Source organism: Chlamydomonas reinhardtii, chromosome 14 (genome assembly GCF_000002595.2).
Source record: "Chlamydomonas reinhardtii strain CC-503 cw92 mt+ chromosome 14, whole genome shotgun sequence".
In the NCBI taxonomy this organism is placed as follows: domain Eukaryota; kingdom Viridiplantae; phylum Chlorophyta; class Chlorophyceae; order Chlamydomonadales; family Chlamydomonadaceae; genus Chlamydomonas; species Chlamydomonas reinhardtii.
The window spans coordinates 2,418,623-2,433,834 of NC_057017.1; the positions used below are offsets into that span (position 1 = coordinate 2,418,623).

Below are 15,212 nucleotides of genomic sequence, written 5' to 3' on the forward strand. Positions count from 1 at the left end.
GCGAGGCCCAGTGGCCAAGCTTTGTGCTATGCACCCTAAAATTGGACACGCTTACCAACAATGCTGACACTGCCCAAGTCGTGAGAAGGAAAGGCCTATTCAAAATGACAGAAGTCAGGGTTTGACAGGCGCCAGCTTCGGTCCCGCCTGCACGCTTGTATGTAGAAGGTACCATAGAGCTTGAAAAATGGAGGCCTCGCCGGGACCATCTTCGGCGACGGGTGCAGCGGGGACTCGGACCAGCGGTCGTGCGCGCAAGCCCCGCGGCGAGTTCTGGATGAATGCGGACGGCAACAAGTCACAGTCAAAGCTGCTTCTGGACTTCCCAGAGCTCAGCGAGCGCAAGCAGGGCACGGGGACCTGTGCTCCAAAGTCGCAAGGTGAGATTTATTGTTTTCTCTTGGCCATTGCCTCTTGCGGTAAACGTGTATGGTTGTCACTGACCAACAGGCAAAGGCAGCACTGGTCGGCACGGTACGGGGCCGACAAGCGAGCTGAAGTCCCCAGTCTCCGCGAAGCCTGGGCGCCCACGGCGCCTGTCCGCTGCCCTTGCCGCGCTCGCGCAGCCGGACGACCAGGAGCCTCGCAGCACAGGGCCTGGGGAGGACCGGGAGACACCTTTGCAGCGTGGTTCTGGGGGGACTCCAGAGCGGCCGCGGCAGTCGCACAAGGCGTACGAGCTCTCGTCGCCGGGCCAGTCGCCGGCAGCGGTAGCACGCAGGCCGGCAACCCGGTCGACTCCAGCCAAAGAGCCTGTGCCCGACAGCGCGGCCGCAACCCACTCGGACCTTGCAGCTGCAGCTCCAAAGAGCGCCGCCCACAAGCTCAGAGTGAGCAGCGCCGACGGCACAGGCGTGGCTGCTGCGGTTCCGACCGTGCCAGCAGCCGCGGCGGCTGCGGTGATTGCGCCGGCCGTTACAAGCCCCCGAAAGAAGGCGTCTGCAAAGGAGCTGCAAATGCTGGGTAGCATAAATGTGATCCGCTTTGTTGTAGACGAGGGCGAGGCTGGCAAGCGCGCCACTCGCGCACGCGGTGTCGCAGCACCGGTGCCAACGGGGCACGCAGCTGCTGTGACAGCCAGCACTGCGACAGCGGCAACAGGGGCGGTGCGCCAGGCAGTGCTCAACGGCGGCACCGCAACCAGCAAGGCTGCGCGAGAGCCCGAAGCGCGGGCGCGCGTGGCGGTGCCTGCCGCTACTGCTGCTGCCGGTGCCGGTGGTATGGGCGATTGCGCCGCAGTGGTTGCAGTGATGGGCCTGGGTGTAGACGAGGACGGCGGAGCGCCGCAAGGGAGTCCGCCGGCGCCTGACTTACAGCGCACGTCTGCACGTCACGGCGCCGGCAGAGGCACAGCAGGGGCCGCTGCAGGTGGATCGTCCCGCGCCGGTTCTGCGCGTGGCCGCAGCAGCAGCGGCAAGGCAAAGTCCGCCGGCGGCACCGTTGTCGGCTCCGGGAAACAGCAAGGCCCGTCGGGCAGCGCCCCGCAGCCAGCGCTGGGAGCGAGGCCCGCCGCTGCTGCAGCACCAGCACCTGCTGTGCAACCGGAGGCGGACCAGGACGAGGAGGCCGCAAGGCCACGCAAGCGCTCGCGCAAGGGCGGCCGCACGGACGTAACCCACGCGGCGGCTCCGATGCCGCAGCCTGCGCCGCAACCTGCTGTTGCTGCCTCAACTGGGGCCGGCGCGGCGGGTGTTGCGCCACATGCCGCGGAGGGGCCCAGTCGTTCGCTCTCGCGGCGATCGGGGCGGGCAGCTGGCCCAAGCGTCGCAACGGCTTCAGTGCAGCCGCCACCAGCTACAGCCGACAGGCCTGTGTCAATGGTCGCTGCTACTGCCACAACCGCCACCGTCATGACTGCTGGAGCTGGCGGCGATGACGCCGGTCAGGGGATGGCAGGAGATGCAGGCGGGAGCAAGGCACGGAGCGAGCGCGATGGGAAAGGCAGCAAGGGCACCAAGCGCCGGCGGGGACAGAACGGCTCAGTAGCAACTAATGCCAGCGCAGAGGGCGCGGCTGCCGCCACGGCTTCACAGCAAGTGCAGCAGCAGGGCTCGCAGCAGCTTGGCAAGGAGGTATCACAGCTGCCGCCGCCGCAGGAGCTGCGGCAGGGGCGACAGGAGCGCCCGGCGGCGTCCGAGGCTGGCACGGATTCGGCAGCGACGAAGAACCGCGTGAAAGCTGGGAGCAAGGGGAAGGAGATGGCTGCGGAGGAGAAGCAGGCAGTAACAGCAGCAGACATCAGCAAGCGTGCTGAAGCGCCGCCGTGTGTGCCAGCTGAGTGCTCGCTCGAGCAGCAACTGCAGGCGCAACCGCAGGCGCAGCCGGAGGCAGTAGGCGAGGATGGACTCGCAGCAGCGGCGGCTGACGGGCACACGGGCGCAGATGAGGCGGACGGGGGCTGGTCTGGTGCCATGCAGGCGGCGCTGGTGGCCGCGTCCGCGGCGGCCTCGGCAGCCAAGGCTGCAGCGGCTGTGTGTGGCGCCCGCTCGGTGTCCCCCACTGCGTCGGTCGCGCAGTCCTCTGCTGGCGAAGACGCGTGGCAGCGCCGTGGTTCCGGGGCGCCCCGGCATACGGTGGGTGGGGCGAGGTGCAGCAACCATGCAGGGGATGTCGCCGGTTGTGCCCTGCCCTTGTCGTTCTGGCTACCTGCCTGCGTTGTTTAGCTTGTGTCGTCATGTTGCCACGGCGATAGGCAGTATGCTGCTGCAGATGTCATGCAGCTTCACGTTTTCCTCGTACCAACACTTTCCTTGTGCTGCTTCTGCCATCCCGCTTTGCAGTCCCCTGGCGAAGCCGCAGTAGCCGCAGCCGCAGCCCAAGCCGCTGCACCCGGCGGCACGCTGCCGCCGCCCCGTCGGGCACCTCCGCCGGTGCCGCGCTTCCACGACCTGCCACCACAGTCAGCCTGGCAGCCGCCGCTGGCGGCAACGGAGGCCGCGGGTGGCTCGGACCGACCATTGAGTCGCGGTGCTGCGCGCGCTCCTGCAGCGGTCGGCACTGCCGCCTCGGGTGCGGGCGGCTGGGTGGGCGGCGTGGACATGCCGGATAGGATGCCAGGGCGGGAGCGGCCTCCGCAGCAACAGCTGTACCGGACAGCACTGGAGGACCAGGGTGCGGCTGATGGGGAGGACGGTGCGGGCGGCTTCTTCGTGCGGCGGGGGCACGGCGAGGGCACCGGTGGTGCTGCAGGCCCGCATGTTGAGGCGGAGGCCTCGGTGACGCCGACTCGACGGCACGGGCTCAGCCCTCGGCGGCAGCCGCCTCTTCAGCCCCGCCAGCCGCCGCCGCTCGGCGGCCCGCATGTCGCACTCGGCAGGTCACAGCAACAGGTAGGCCAAATGGGCTGCGCGCTGGGTAGATGGCGGCCTAGAGGGGCAGAGCTAGTACGGAATGGCGGGTCACATGGTGTGTGGCGTGACATGCCGTGTATGGTATCGCAACGGATGCGGCATTTCTGCGAGCTGGGCAGCGGCGATTGAGGTACCGATGGCGTCGTCGCATGTCCCCGATCGGCATAAGGCCCTCGCCTGAACACGTGTGTCCGGTGCTGCACGTCGCAGGACCCCTATGGGCTGGCGGCGGACTCGGACGAAGCCGGTGAAGAGCAACAGCAGTGGCATCAGCAGCACCCGCAGCAGCACCCGCAGCAGCACCTGCAGCAGCAGCAGCGGCTAGGTTGTGGCAATGTTGATTACTACGGCCACGGCTCATCAGGCGACGGCGCCGCCCCCCCGCACCAGCACCAGGGTCGCCGCCCGCCACAGCTGCACGGCAGCGACCTGCTGTCGTCGCCTCGCAGGCAATCCCTGGCCGCTCCGGGCCAGGGCCAGGGCCAGGGCCAGCGTGTGAGTTACCCGCCGCTGCAGCAACGGGGCGCGCAGCAGCGGCAGACTGATCAGCAGCAGCAGCTCCTCAGTGACTCGCGCCGGTCCTCGCACGCGCACGCGGGCGGCAGCTGGCAGCCGGCAGCGCATGCGGCTGCAGGTGGCGTTGCCGGCGATGCCTACTGGGATGCGCCGGGCGGCAGGGAGCGTGTGGGTGACAGAGCCTTTAGCGACCGGCAGCTTCCCATGGGTGCACTGTACGGCGCTGGGTACGGCACTGCTGCTGCTGAGCCAATGGAGGAGGATCGTGACGATGGCGGCCACGCGCGCGGCTACCCGCCGAGCATGAGCACGCGGCTGCAGCCGCGGCAACACGAAGAGGAGCAGCGCCGGCAGCAGCATGGTGCGGCGGCGGCCGGCGGCCGGGCCGCTGCCCCAGAGCCGGACTGGTTCGTGCGGCGGGCGCCAGGTCGTGTGGGGCCCGGGCAGCCGGAGCGCCGTGCGGAAGCGTACACAGAGCAGCAACACCAACAGCTGCGTTGGGAAGAATCACGCCCGCATCCGCATCACGCTCAGGAGGCCGCTGGTCAGGCAGCGGCGGGTGCTGAGCCGTTCCGGGCGCCCAGGATGAGGCCTGTGCCGGCGGCGCCGCCGCCCGCGCCGCCGCCGCGCCAGCAGCAACAGCAGCCGCCGCAGCCGCCGCAGCCGCAAGGACAGCAGAAGCACGCGCCATTGGCGCCCGTGCAGCAGGCCCAGCTCCAGGGTCAGGCCAGGCAGCCGCCGATTGCGCTGCAACCACCGCGTCAGCACCCGCTGCCGCAGCCGCCAGGTCAAGCGCATTCGCAGCCGCTTCCACAGCACCCTCCCGCTTTCGCCATACCGACGCTGCGTGGCCGCGCGCATCACCAACAACACAGTCAGCAGCAGCATTCCCAGCCCCAGCAGGAGGCGCGGCCAGCGATGTCCTCGGGTGCGGCCACGTCCACCGTCGCGAGCGTGTTCTCGGACTCGCTGCGGCGGGCCCTTAGTCGCGCTGACCAGCTGGCCCAGCGCAACAAGACGCGGCACCAGGAGATTGCTGAGAACGAGGAGGTGCGTGTTGGGTCGCGTGCGGCCGCACGGCATGTGGTGCGCCTATGGTGGCTGCAAGGGCTCGCAACACTGGTGTTAGGATCTGTTCGACAGCTGGCCATCATGCTGCATTGAACCATTGTGTGTTTGCCATGCAGGACGGCTGGACGCTGGAGCAGGTGCAATCGCTGCAGGTGCGCGACTTTGCATGTTTGCTATGGACCTAATAATAATTGGTCTTATCAAGCTGCCGCCAGCACATGTCCGCCGCTCGCTGTGCACCTTGAAACCTTAAGCATCCAGGAACCGTACCTGCCATTCGCCACACAAAGTAACCAGTCAAACAATTGTAACGCCAAATTTCAACGCACCCCATGTGCCCCCCCCCCAGTCCGCCTACTACCGAGTGGATCCGCTGCATCCGCACTTTTGGCGCGAGGTGGCGCGCGGCGTGCCCGGCAAGACCGCAGGTGCGGGGCGGATGTGGATGCGGAGGCGGAGGCAGGGCGGGTCATGGGAAGCATTGGTGATGTCTGGGGCAAGGCGCTCACACGGCCAAGACATCTGGCAGCGGGGAACTCGCTGCGCACACGTTGACCCGTTCCCGCGCCCTCAAACCCAGCACCCGACTGAGAGCGCCGTTGCCGTGTCCTTGCCCTGAGGTCTGTGCGGTGCCCCCATGTGCCTGTGTGCAGCGGAGTGCTTCTCGCGCGTGTTCGCTTCTGGCCGGGACCGGGAGGAGCGCGCGGCTCTGGCCAAGGCGCTGCGGCGGCGCCCGGCGGCGGCACCGGCCGGGCCCAGCGGCTCCACCAAGCCGCTCACGCTGGCGGCGGCGCGCAAGTGGACGCGGCAGGCGCACGAGCAGGTTGGGCCAGGGCGCGGGAAAATGTGGCTATTGCCGCATGCGATGCGCGATTCCACTAGGATTGCGAAAGAAAGTGCAGCAGTCACATACGGTAACTGGGCCTGTCCTCGATCTGTATTAGGGCATTGGGCCTGCACCAATCGATATGTTGTGTGGGCACAATTGAATGATGTTTTCTTCCGTACGGTGTCACAGGAGCAACTGGAGCGGCTGGCTCACCTGGGTGGCTTGGACCGGGATGAGGATGATGAAGACGACGACGACGACGAGGAAGAGCAGGAGGAGGGCGAGGTGGCCCAGGGCCCGGCGGCGCATGGCAGGGGGGCCGCCGGCAGTCGCGGGGGCAGGGGCGCCGGAGGCAGCCGGGGGCGCGGCGGCCGGCGGCCGGCACTGGCCATCCCAGATGACCCCACGGAGATGCGACGAATAATCGACAACCTGCAGCAAAAGCACCAGGCGGACAGGTGAGGAGGTGCAGGGGTCTTCCTTGGTCAAGGCCATCGTCCATCACGTTGCTGCAAGTTGTGGTCGCGTTGGCCTTGTCATTGTTGAGGTGCTGCCGCTTCGGGAGCAGCGCCTGCCGCTTGACTGTTGGCGCTGGACTGCAAAGTGTGATGACGTCGCTGTGCTACCCGCCGCACACCCAAACGCGCCCGTGCCCGTACCCGCCACCGCAGGTTCATCACGTCTTTCCTGCGAAAGCAAGGCGGCTGGGCCAAGTGGCACAAGGCCGTGCGCGAGGCCCAGGACCGCCGCCTGCGCAGCGTTTCCACCGCAGCCGCAGCGGCCGGCGGCAGCTCCGCCGCCCTTGGCGGCGGCGCCGCCGCCCGTCACGGCCCTGGCGCCGGCGCAGCAGGCGTTGCTGCCGCGGGTGGGCAGCATGACAGCGACCCTCTGGCACGTGTCATTCAGCGCATGCTGGCACGTGACGAGGCTGAGGAGCTGCGCGAGATGTGGCGTGACGCGGACGAGGCGGAAGGGCTACAGCCGTACGGTGGCGGCGGCGGAGCCGCTGGTGACGGCGGTGGTACGGCAGGAGCTTTGTACGGCGGCGATGAGGAGGACGAGTACGACGAGGCGCGAGAGCGGGAGGAGGAGGAGATGCGGCGGTTCTTGGTGGCTGAGGGGCTGTTGGGGCCGGACGGCATGCCCGTGTTCCGCTGAGGAGTTGGGGAAGCTGAGGGGGGAGGGCAACGACAGGGGAGCAGGGGCAGGGAGCCACCGGCCGAGTGCTGCCTTTTCCGGGCTGCACAGTGTCATGCGTAATTGAGGGTAATCTTGCTGAATGACTCCGATGTAGGCCCCGCCAGCACTGCGAACGGCAGCAGTGTAGAACGCGCACCAGCAGTTGTAACAATGTTGCTCACAACCCTTGGTTATTTGGATGAGAGCAAGGAGCGTCAAGCGCGGAATCGAGCACGCCGGAGCACCCGGCCGTACTCTCCACTGGAGGCTTACTCACACGCAGCAGAGGGGAACAGACGCGGGCTACACCACTATCCGCCCTACCCGTTAGCTCACCGGCACAGCACACACACAGCCAATCCATGCAGGCCTCCTTAGACAGACGTGCATTCCTGACTGGTGAACACGAGTCCGAACACTTCCGAATGACGCCGGTCCGTACTCAACTACTTATGTTCACTGTACTCACGTTCACGCGAGCACGGGGCTGACCTTGCCACCAGCACGCACACATGCCATAAATAGCGAACGACTAAGTCCTCTACGGCACCTTGCTGTGCACTGACAAGAACCTGCAGTCACTCAGCAGCACGGCCCATCAGGCCATAAACCCATGTCTGCCATGTCCGTCGCCACACACAAAAGTCACACGACGACGCAACATGCCACGCCCTTCCACTTTCCAGTGGGCTTCCGTAATTACAAACACCATGCGGAGCCCTTGCCAAGACAACAGCATCATGCGGCACCCTTGGCAGTTGCCCACGCACCCCTCCTCGCCGCAACTTGTTCGGTCCATGCCCTCGCCGACCGTACGCACCTTGGCACTCCCCAGTGCAGGGAACTGGCCGCGACCTTGCCACAGCCTGCGCCCCTCGCCTCTCCCCTTCTACCACACGAACTCTAGATGCGTGTCTACACCCTCTTGCCGTACACCCAATGGTCCCGGTACCCGCCCGTCGCGGTGTACAGCGCCGGCAGCGGCACGCCGCCTCCACCGTCCTCGGACCCGGGGCCTGCACCTGCACCTGCTGCGCCCGCACCTGCTGCGCCAGCGCCAGTCGGGGCCGCGCTGCTGCCGCCACCGTGCAGCTGCGCCGTGTGCTGCTGCGTGGGCGGCGGCGCGGTGGCGGCGGCCCGCAGCGTGAACGCCATGAAGTGCGGGTGCAGCCGGCCGGCGTGCAGAATGGCCGCATGCGTAGCGGCGTTGTCACGTGCAAGGATGCCTGACGCAAGCAGAGGGGCAAACGCAGAATTGGACGATGGACGCTACACGAGTGCACGCTGAACATACCTTCCCTAAAACAGAACCAAAGGAAAGATCAAAACAGACATACGCAAACGCGCGACTATGCATGCACGAGCCCTCACCTGCCGAGATGCGGTTCAGCATCTCGAAGTAGGTCAAGAGCATCACGCCGACAACCTCCTCCTCCTGGTGGTGCTCCTGTTTGCCCTCCGCGCCCGCCCCACCCGAGCCAGGCGCCGGTGCGGTGAGCAGCCACACGTTCCCGGCCGCGAGCTCCCGGGCCACGAAGGGCCCAGTGATGGGGAAGGCGTCGTAGGGCATGGGTAGCCACAGCAGCGGCTCGAGAGCCCGGCAGCTTGAGGCGGCGCCCTTGGCGGGATCCCTACCCCCGGCACCGCCGCTACTGCTACTGCTGCTGGCGGTGGTGCCGTACAGGAGGTGCGACACGGCGGAACGGAGCTCCGCCACGCCTGACACGCGGCGCCAGCGCGGCAGCAGCGCCTGCGCCGCGACGTCCGACTCCAAGGCCTGTCGCGCGCCTGCGCGGCGCATCAGGAAAACAGGCATGAGTACATTACCGTGCCGCAGGCGTGGTGTACCGTAGCCATCCGCCTATGCTCGCAATCTCACTCCAATACCGCGACCCGGCTCTTGCACTTACCTTCCTGCGAAATCTTTATGCCCTGCCGACTCCTGGTAATGAAGCCAGCAAGCCACGTACCAAAAAGTAGTGCAACCCCGCCAAACCCCGACCAACCCCGCCAAACCCCGCCTACCTGGGATCCAGTCAATCATGTTCGGCGCCCCTGCCGGCACGCCACGGCCGCGCACCCAGCCCGCCGCCGCCTCGTACTCGTCCAGGGGCTTGTGCGAGGGCCAGCCCTCCACCTGTTAGAAATGGTGTGATGGCTATTTGGGCGAGTAGCGATCTGCCGCGAGCAGGGCGTGGCTACCAGGGCTTCTGCGCTTGTACATGGGACTCCGTACCAGTAGCTAACATCCGAAGCAGCAGTGCGGCCCAATCATCCCAACTGCCGAGCCGTACGACCCACCTCGTAAAGTGGTCCTGTCAACTGCCGCCCGATGATCCGTTGCGCCGCGGGATTGTACGACGTCGTACAGGTGACGATGCTGGTGATGGGCTCAGGGGTGGCGGCAGCATGGCACGCGTCCGAGGGGGAGGAGGAATTCGACACGGTTAGTGCCGGGCTCGCGGGCGGCGGCAGCGGCCCGAATTCCGGCGGCGCCACCCCGGGCGGGTGCGCGTTGCAGCGGAGCTCCACCGGTGCCCGCGTGCAGATGGCTTCCTGTGGGTGCGGGCAGACACCGCACAAAACGACACGGGGGTAAAGGAGAGGCGTGAAGGTGGCCTTGCGTTGGGGCCCCAGTCCATAACGGCGGGGCGCGAGGGAAAGCATCGAGCTCGGGCGGCAGCCCAATGGTGACCGTCGCACACACAACAGACCCATGGTCGAATACACTGTGTGTAAAGTATGCTCTGAAGGTGATCCGCGGCCGTAACTCTGCAGCGCATACACTGTCCTGCGCGTATTGCTTTCCTTGCTCTTCTTAACACACCCATGGCAGACAGTCCATTCTCTTCATTTTTCTCACCATGAGGAAATGGCCCATGCCCTTGCCGCGAATGCCCTCCCGCACGCGCAACCCGAACAGCCAGATGCACTCGCCACGCCGCTCGCCACAGACTGTTTGGTATTTGCACGGGGGGCATGAGGAAATGCAAACGAGGCCTGGGTTAATATTGCGCGACGCAGATCATGCGCGCGTGGCCATTGCGTGCGCCTGGACATTCAGAGGCACAAGCCGCCGCCAACTAACTCCCACATGCCACGAGGCTCCATCCCGAAGGCCGAAGCTGCCGGACGAACTTTCAGATAACCAAGCGATGCAGTCCTGGGTCAGTCCAGCACTCAACTGATGCCGTCGATGCGGCCCGCGCCGCCGCCGCTGCTATCTGCCGTCTCCCCCTCCGGCGACCCCACAGCCTCCGCCGCTAGCACCAGCACTCCCGGGTCCTCTGAAAGCTTCTTGACTAGACGCGGCATGTAGTCCGTACCGTCGTCTGTGAACGAATGAAAGTTAGGTACCAGGTCGCTGGGAGGGAGTAATTGATTGGGCCCAGCTCTTGTTATCGTAGGCCTAAAGTGTGTTTTCCGGCCACGCGCCCACCACGTTAAACCACGCCCCGCCTCCTCGCCTCTTCTGTGCGCTGGCCAGACACAGGACATCAGTCCCCAAGAACTACGACTTACAAACTTTTGCGCAGATCTCCCGGAGGTCCTCAATGTCCCGGGCGTAGTCGAATGGCCGCACTGTGTGGGCGAGGGTCGTGGTGGCCAGCGCCTCCGCCACGGCCACAGCGCTTCCGACCACAACGGGCGCGCTAGCTCCTGAGGTTGCAACCATTCTAATCAATGACAATGAGATTGGGCGTTGCGCGCGCGCTCTGCACTTTGTGGTGCCACGCAAATGAGAGTTCATCGCCGAGTGGTCGGCCACAGAGTGCAAGTCATTACCCCAAATCTGCGCTTAGATCGTGCGTATTGGATGATTGCACAAGCGCTTTGATGCTGAAGTCGAGGCAGTGCAATTCTGTACACGGTAATTGTGCACTCTGCACGTCGTCCTATCGCAGGCGGACAGTAATATTTCCAGCCGGAGGTGCAATTCCTCAGAGAGATGTGTTGTCGGCGCTCCCGACACGCCACGCTGAGCCAGCTTGACGCAGGGGGCCCGCTGGCATACCCAGCCACGCCACGCTGGCCCCAAGGGACCCCGCCCCAACCCGAGCTTGGCCAGGGAACCGCCCCTTCCAGTCCGCTCTCGCCTCTCAGCGTCAGACCACGCGTCTAGACCTTCCTGGCCTGTCGCCGGAGGGGCAAGCCCGAACGCGATCTCCGATCTTCTGGGGTTCCTGCAGTGTGGCCCATCGGCGCGCATCTTGGATTCGTCGTCAGAGATAAGGTGGGCGAGCCCCGTCGCAAACTTAATGCAATTACACACAAGGCTAAGAGCATCCCGTTTCTTTAATCTTACCGGTATCTGTTATCTACAGCTTCAGCGCACTAGCAAGATAAGGAGCGAGTGCCGACCGGTGTTCCGCACAGTCTGAGAGGACTTTGACGTGCGTGCCTCCACCGCTGACTTGAAGCTGTATTTGGGGAGCTTCGCGAATACGTTAAGATGGTGCAAGGACGAGGACAGCAGCCTTCTCCAAGGTGAGGGGACAGAAATGCCGGACTGCATGTTGTCAGGGTGCAGAAGGGCATGCTATGGGAATTCAACGCTGCGCGCGCCGTGGGGCTCTCTTGATGGCATCCTGCGCGAATGGGCATAGCTTTCTGGGCTCAAGCTTGAAGTGCGGGGACTCGATGGCGCAACTGCATGCGCGGCCAGGGCCACAAACTCGTTTCGGACCCGATTCAAGGGCAATTTCATGCTTCGATGCAACCATGCCGAGGCTGGATGGCTCCAAACATGCAGTTTAACGCAACCTGGCGACCATCAATTGGTCAGCGACTGGTTCTGCAACAGCGACCGCGGCCGCGGAGCGCCCAGCACCAGTTGCAGCCATCTTTATGAATTTGCAGCCTTGCAAATCTCACAAAGTCAACGCGCTCGGTCAAAGTCGGCCGCGAGCGGCGGTTGTACACGTCAGCACCTCATTTTTTCCCGTGGCCCCTCGACGCCGCTCATGATCCGATTTCCACCCTCACCTTCCCGGTGTCGTTCTACCGTATCCCCCTGCAGGTCCCCTCGAGCTGCCACCGGACCAGGCCTCTTGGGCCGCCTACGTCAAGTTGGGCAGCACGTGGCGCAGGCCCTGGGCACGAAGGGCAAGCGCTTGGCGTTCCTCCTGCGTGAGAGCCGAGCGCGCGGCACCGTGGGGCCCGCACCACGCGCCGTGACGTGCCGGCGTCCGCCCACGCCCATCCACGCCATGAGCACCTCGCGCCTGCTCCACCACGTCTCCAACCTGCGGGAGGAGCAGTCGCTCCTGACCCAGATGGTGCGCGAGGCGGCGGCTGCGTACGAACATCAGCTTCTGATCTGCACCGTCAGCGACTACGTGCCGCACCCGGCCCGCGTGCAAATGGTGCTGGATGCAATCCTGCGGTACATGACCGACCCCGACGCGCCTAACCCAAATGACATCGCGATAGACGCACTGCTGCTGTGCCAGGCGGCGGTGCACCTGAAGACGCTCCAGGATGTGAGGGCACAGCTGGGGGCGGTGCAGTCGCAGCTGCACGCCGCACTGGATGAGCTGTACGACCGCACCGCGGCTTCGGCGGTCGCACCTCATGTTCACAGCGGCAGCTCCACTGGCGTGGCTGCGGCTGCGGCGGAGTCTGAGGCGCAGCCGGAGGCACCCGCCGCCGCGCAGCCCAGCCGCAACGAGTCGTGCGACCTGGCGGCTCGCGACGTGTACCACCCCAAGTCCGGCCGCCACCTGGACCTGAGCCCGAGCCGCCAGAGCCCTGCCGCGGCCCCGCCGTCCACCATCGCCTCCGCCAGCAGCAACATGGTCCGCAGCGGGCCGTCGCTGCATGCGGTGAGCGTCATGCTTCCAGGCGGCGGCGTGCTGCCTGCCAACTACCCCCTGACACCGGAAGCCAAGGCCTGGTTCGAGGACCTTCGCAAGCGAGCGGAGGAGGCAGAGGCGCAGCAGCTGGCGATGGAGATGGCGTCACCCGCCATCAGCGATGGCAGCAGTCGCGTCGACCTGGTGGCCACCGCGGACCCCTTCCCGCCGCAGCAGTCGGTGGCGGCGCCTTCGGCGGCAGCTGGGTCCTTCTCCTACCAGCACCAGCCGTACCGGGGCGGCGACTACGAGCCTCTGGCGGCACCGCCGCCTCCGCCGGCCTACGAGGAGAGCTGGCAGCACCCCACGCACGGCAGTGATGCCGGCGCCTGGACCGGTGGTGACGTCGACGCCACCGCCAGCGGCAGCCCCGGCGCTACCTCGCGTGGCCTCGACAACGGCGGCGTGCACACTACTGCTAGCAGTGGCCCCTGGAGCATCGCCAGCGGGTGCGGCGGCTCGCCCGGGTCCGCAGGTGCCGATGACGTGATGGCGTGTGGCGCGGCGACGGGTCACCTGCAGCTTGACAGCGGCGGTGACAGCGACATGTACCGCTGGGAGCCGCAGGCGGCGGCGGCGCCGGGTGCACGTGCTGCTGAGTTCGAGGGCTTTAACGACATCCCGCTGACCAGCCGCAGCGGCGCCTCGGATGCCAGCTGGGCGCAGCAGGAGCAGCAGGAGCAGCAGGAGCAGCAGGATGAGGAGGAGGAGGAGGAGGAGGAGGAGGAGGAGGAGGAGGAGGAGGAGGAGGAGGAGGAGGAGGAGGAGGAGGAGGAGGAGGAGCAGGCGTGGCCACCTCGTGACCAGGAAGCACTGGACGCGCTTATCGCTGAGGGCGCGGGTCACGCCTACGCGTGTGTGGTTGTGGAGGGCGTGCCGTTCACCTGGTACACCAAGGCGGTGTTCACGCCGCGCTAGCTAGCGGTAGGTACTGAGAGAGGGCAGCAGCAGTAGTGAGCGAGGAAGCGCAATAAGACCAGCAGGTTTGACAACGCAGCGAATCGTGGCGAGGGCAATCAGCAGACTGCTGGCAGGGATGTGGTGCGCACCTAGCACGCAGCAGTGCCATGCACAATTAATGCCTCCACCTGGCTAGCTAGGTAAGCCCAGGAGCGGCGAGAGTGCGCATGGCTAGCTAGCTAGTTACCCGTTTCCACACACGGTGATGGATGGGCAGCTGGGCGCCATGGCGCGGGATAGGCATGCAAGGTCAGGCTCTCTAGGAAGCAGATGCCGTCCACGGAGATGTGCATGAGCGAGGCTACGGTATGATGCGATGAAGAACAGTACTACAGTGATGGCTAGCTGATGGGCCCAAAGTGCCCCAGGCACCCGACCCACTTGAGGGTCTCCGGACAACAGGCAGTTTTGATGAAGCTTACTATCTTTGGTGCTGGCAGGTAGGGTACGTATGAGCGCGATGGAGCCAGATGGCATCCCTGCTGGGTGGAAGGTAGGGAAGCAAGGCGGGCAGGCAGGCAGGCAGATGGGCAGCAGCCAGATGGCTAGATAGCACGTACCGTACTGACGAGAGGTGACACGCAGTGGCTGACACATTGCCACTGTCAAGTCTGGAGTTGGGGATCGTAGTGAAACTGTTCGCAAGATAGAGGGCTGTGATTCATGCCCCTAGCAAAGATAGCCGTACTCGTGATTGGGCGGGGCGGCGTGGCGCGCGTGCCATGCGTGCGTTGCGAAGCGTTTGTGGGGCCCTTAACGCTTAGTTCATTGTTTACTTCTGGTGCTAAATTTGTTTCTTGATTTGAGCTCAAGTAATAAGTTTGCTCTCTGTGCTGGATTGACCGCTTCTTTGTGTACCGTATGCGGGTGGGGTGCCCTGACACCGAATTACCACCGTAGTTTTACTCCTATCTTGAACAGATTTATTCTTTCTAGGCTGCTCGTGACCATTGATTATGCCCGGCTAGGAAGCTAGTGGCCCCAAGGGAATTGATTGGCCCCTGGAGGCAATAGAGTAAAGGCTTGGGGGCTTACTTCCCTGGCTGGATTGGCTTGTTTTCCCGCTCGTTTCCGGCGGCTTCTTTTCCCCTCGTTTCCGGTGGTGTGTGCTCGTGAGAGTTGTTCCTTTCGAATTCTTTGGCTTTGCAGCTGTGTGGAGCGAGTACATGGCGCAATGTGCGATAGCAGCACGCACATTTCCGTGTGTATGCGTACGAGACAGTGCGGATCACAAGCATCAAGGGGCAGTTAGATGTCGCGCCACGTATGTACGGCGGCAGGTGCGTGGCCAGGGTTTGCCCCCACCCTTACTTTCATGTTTCCGTGCCATGGTGCTGTCCTGATGACCCTCCCCAGCTGATGTATGACGGTGCGTGCGTGTCGGAGCTCACCGTATGGCGCATGCACGCACGGTGTTGTAGAACGACAATGTAATCCATATGGGCGATCCGG

At 65.0% G+C, this 15,212-nt stretch overlaps 3 protein-coding genes across 3 annotated transcripts; 2 read left to right on the forward strand and 1 right to left on the reverse strand.

Annotated features, from left to right (window-relative positions):
- The first annotated feature begins 58 nt into the window (after window positions 1-58).
- On the forward strand, window positions 59-7,030 carry CHLRE_14g624600v5 (uncharacterized protein). Its single transcript, XM_043070253.1, has 9 exons — window positions 59-380; window positions 451-2,573; window positions 2,781-3,329; window positions 3,561-4,916; window positions 5,054-5,089; window positions 5,287-5,365; window positions 5,591-5,760; window positions 5,956-6,224; window positions 6,438-7,030. The coding sequence occupies exons 1-9, from the start codon at window positions 188-190 to the stop codon at window positions 6,922-6,924; spliced, it is 5,262 nt and encodes a 1,753-aa protein (XP_042916926.1). The 5' UTR covers window positions 59-187; the 3' UTR covers window positions 6,925-7,030.
- Window positions 7,031-7,032: 2 nt separating this feature from the next.
- On the reverse strand, window positions 7,033-10,888 carry CHLRE_14g624650v5 (uncharacterized protein). The gene is made up of 7 exons (XM_043070254.1): window positions 10,468-10,888; window positions 10,131-10,277; window positions 9,809-9,900; window positions 9,247-9,501; window positions 8,971-9,082; window positions 8,317-8,733; window positions 7,033-8,171 (listed from the first exon to the last, which is right to left on the reverse strand). Exons 1-7 carry the CDS (start codon window positions 10,619-10,621, stop codon window positions 7,861-7,863), a joined length of 1,488 nt encoding a protein of 495 aa, XP_042916927.1. The 5' UTR covers window positions 10,622-10,888; the 3' UTR covers window positions 7,033-7,860.
- Window positions 10,889-11,048: 160 nt separating this feature from the next.
- Window positions 11,049-15,206, forward strand: CHLRE_14g624700v5 (uncharacterized protein). Its single transcript, XM_043070255.1, has 2 exons — window positions 11,049-11,433; window positions 11,966-15,206. Exons 1-2 carry the CDS (start codon window positions 11,399-11,401, stop codon window positions 13,716-13,718), a joined length of 1,788 nt encoding a protein of 595 aa, XP_042916928.1. The 5' UTR covers window positions 11,049-11,398; the 3' UTR covers window positions 13,719-15,206.
- The last annotated feature ends 6 nt before the right edge of the window (window positions 15,207-15,212 follow it).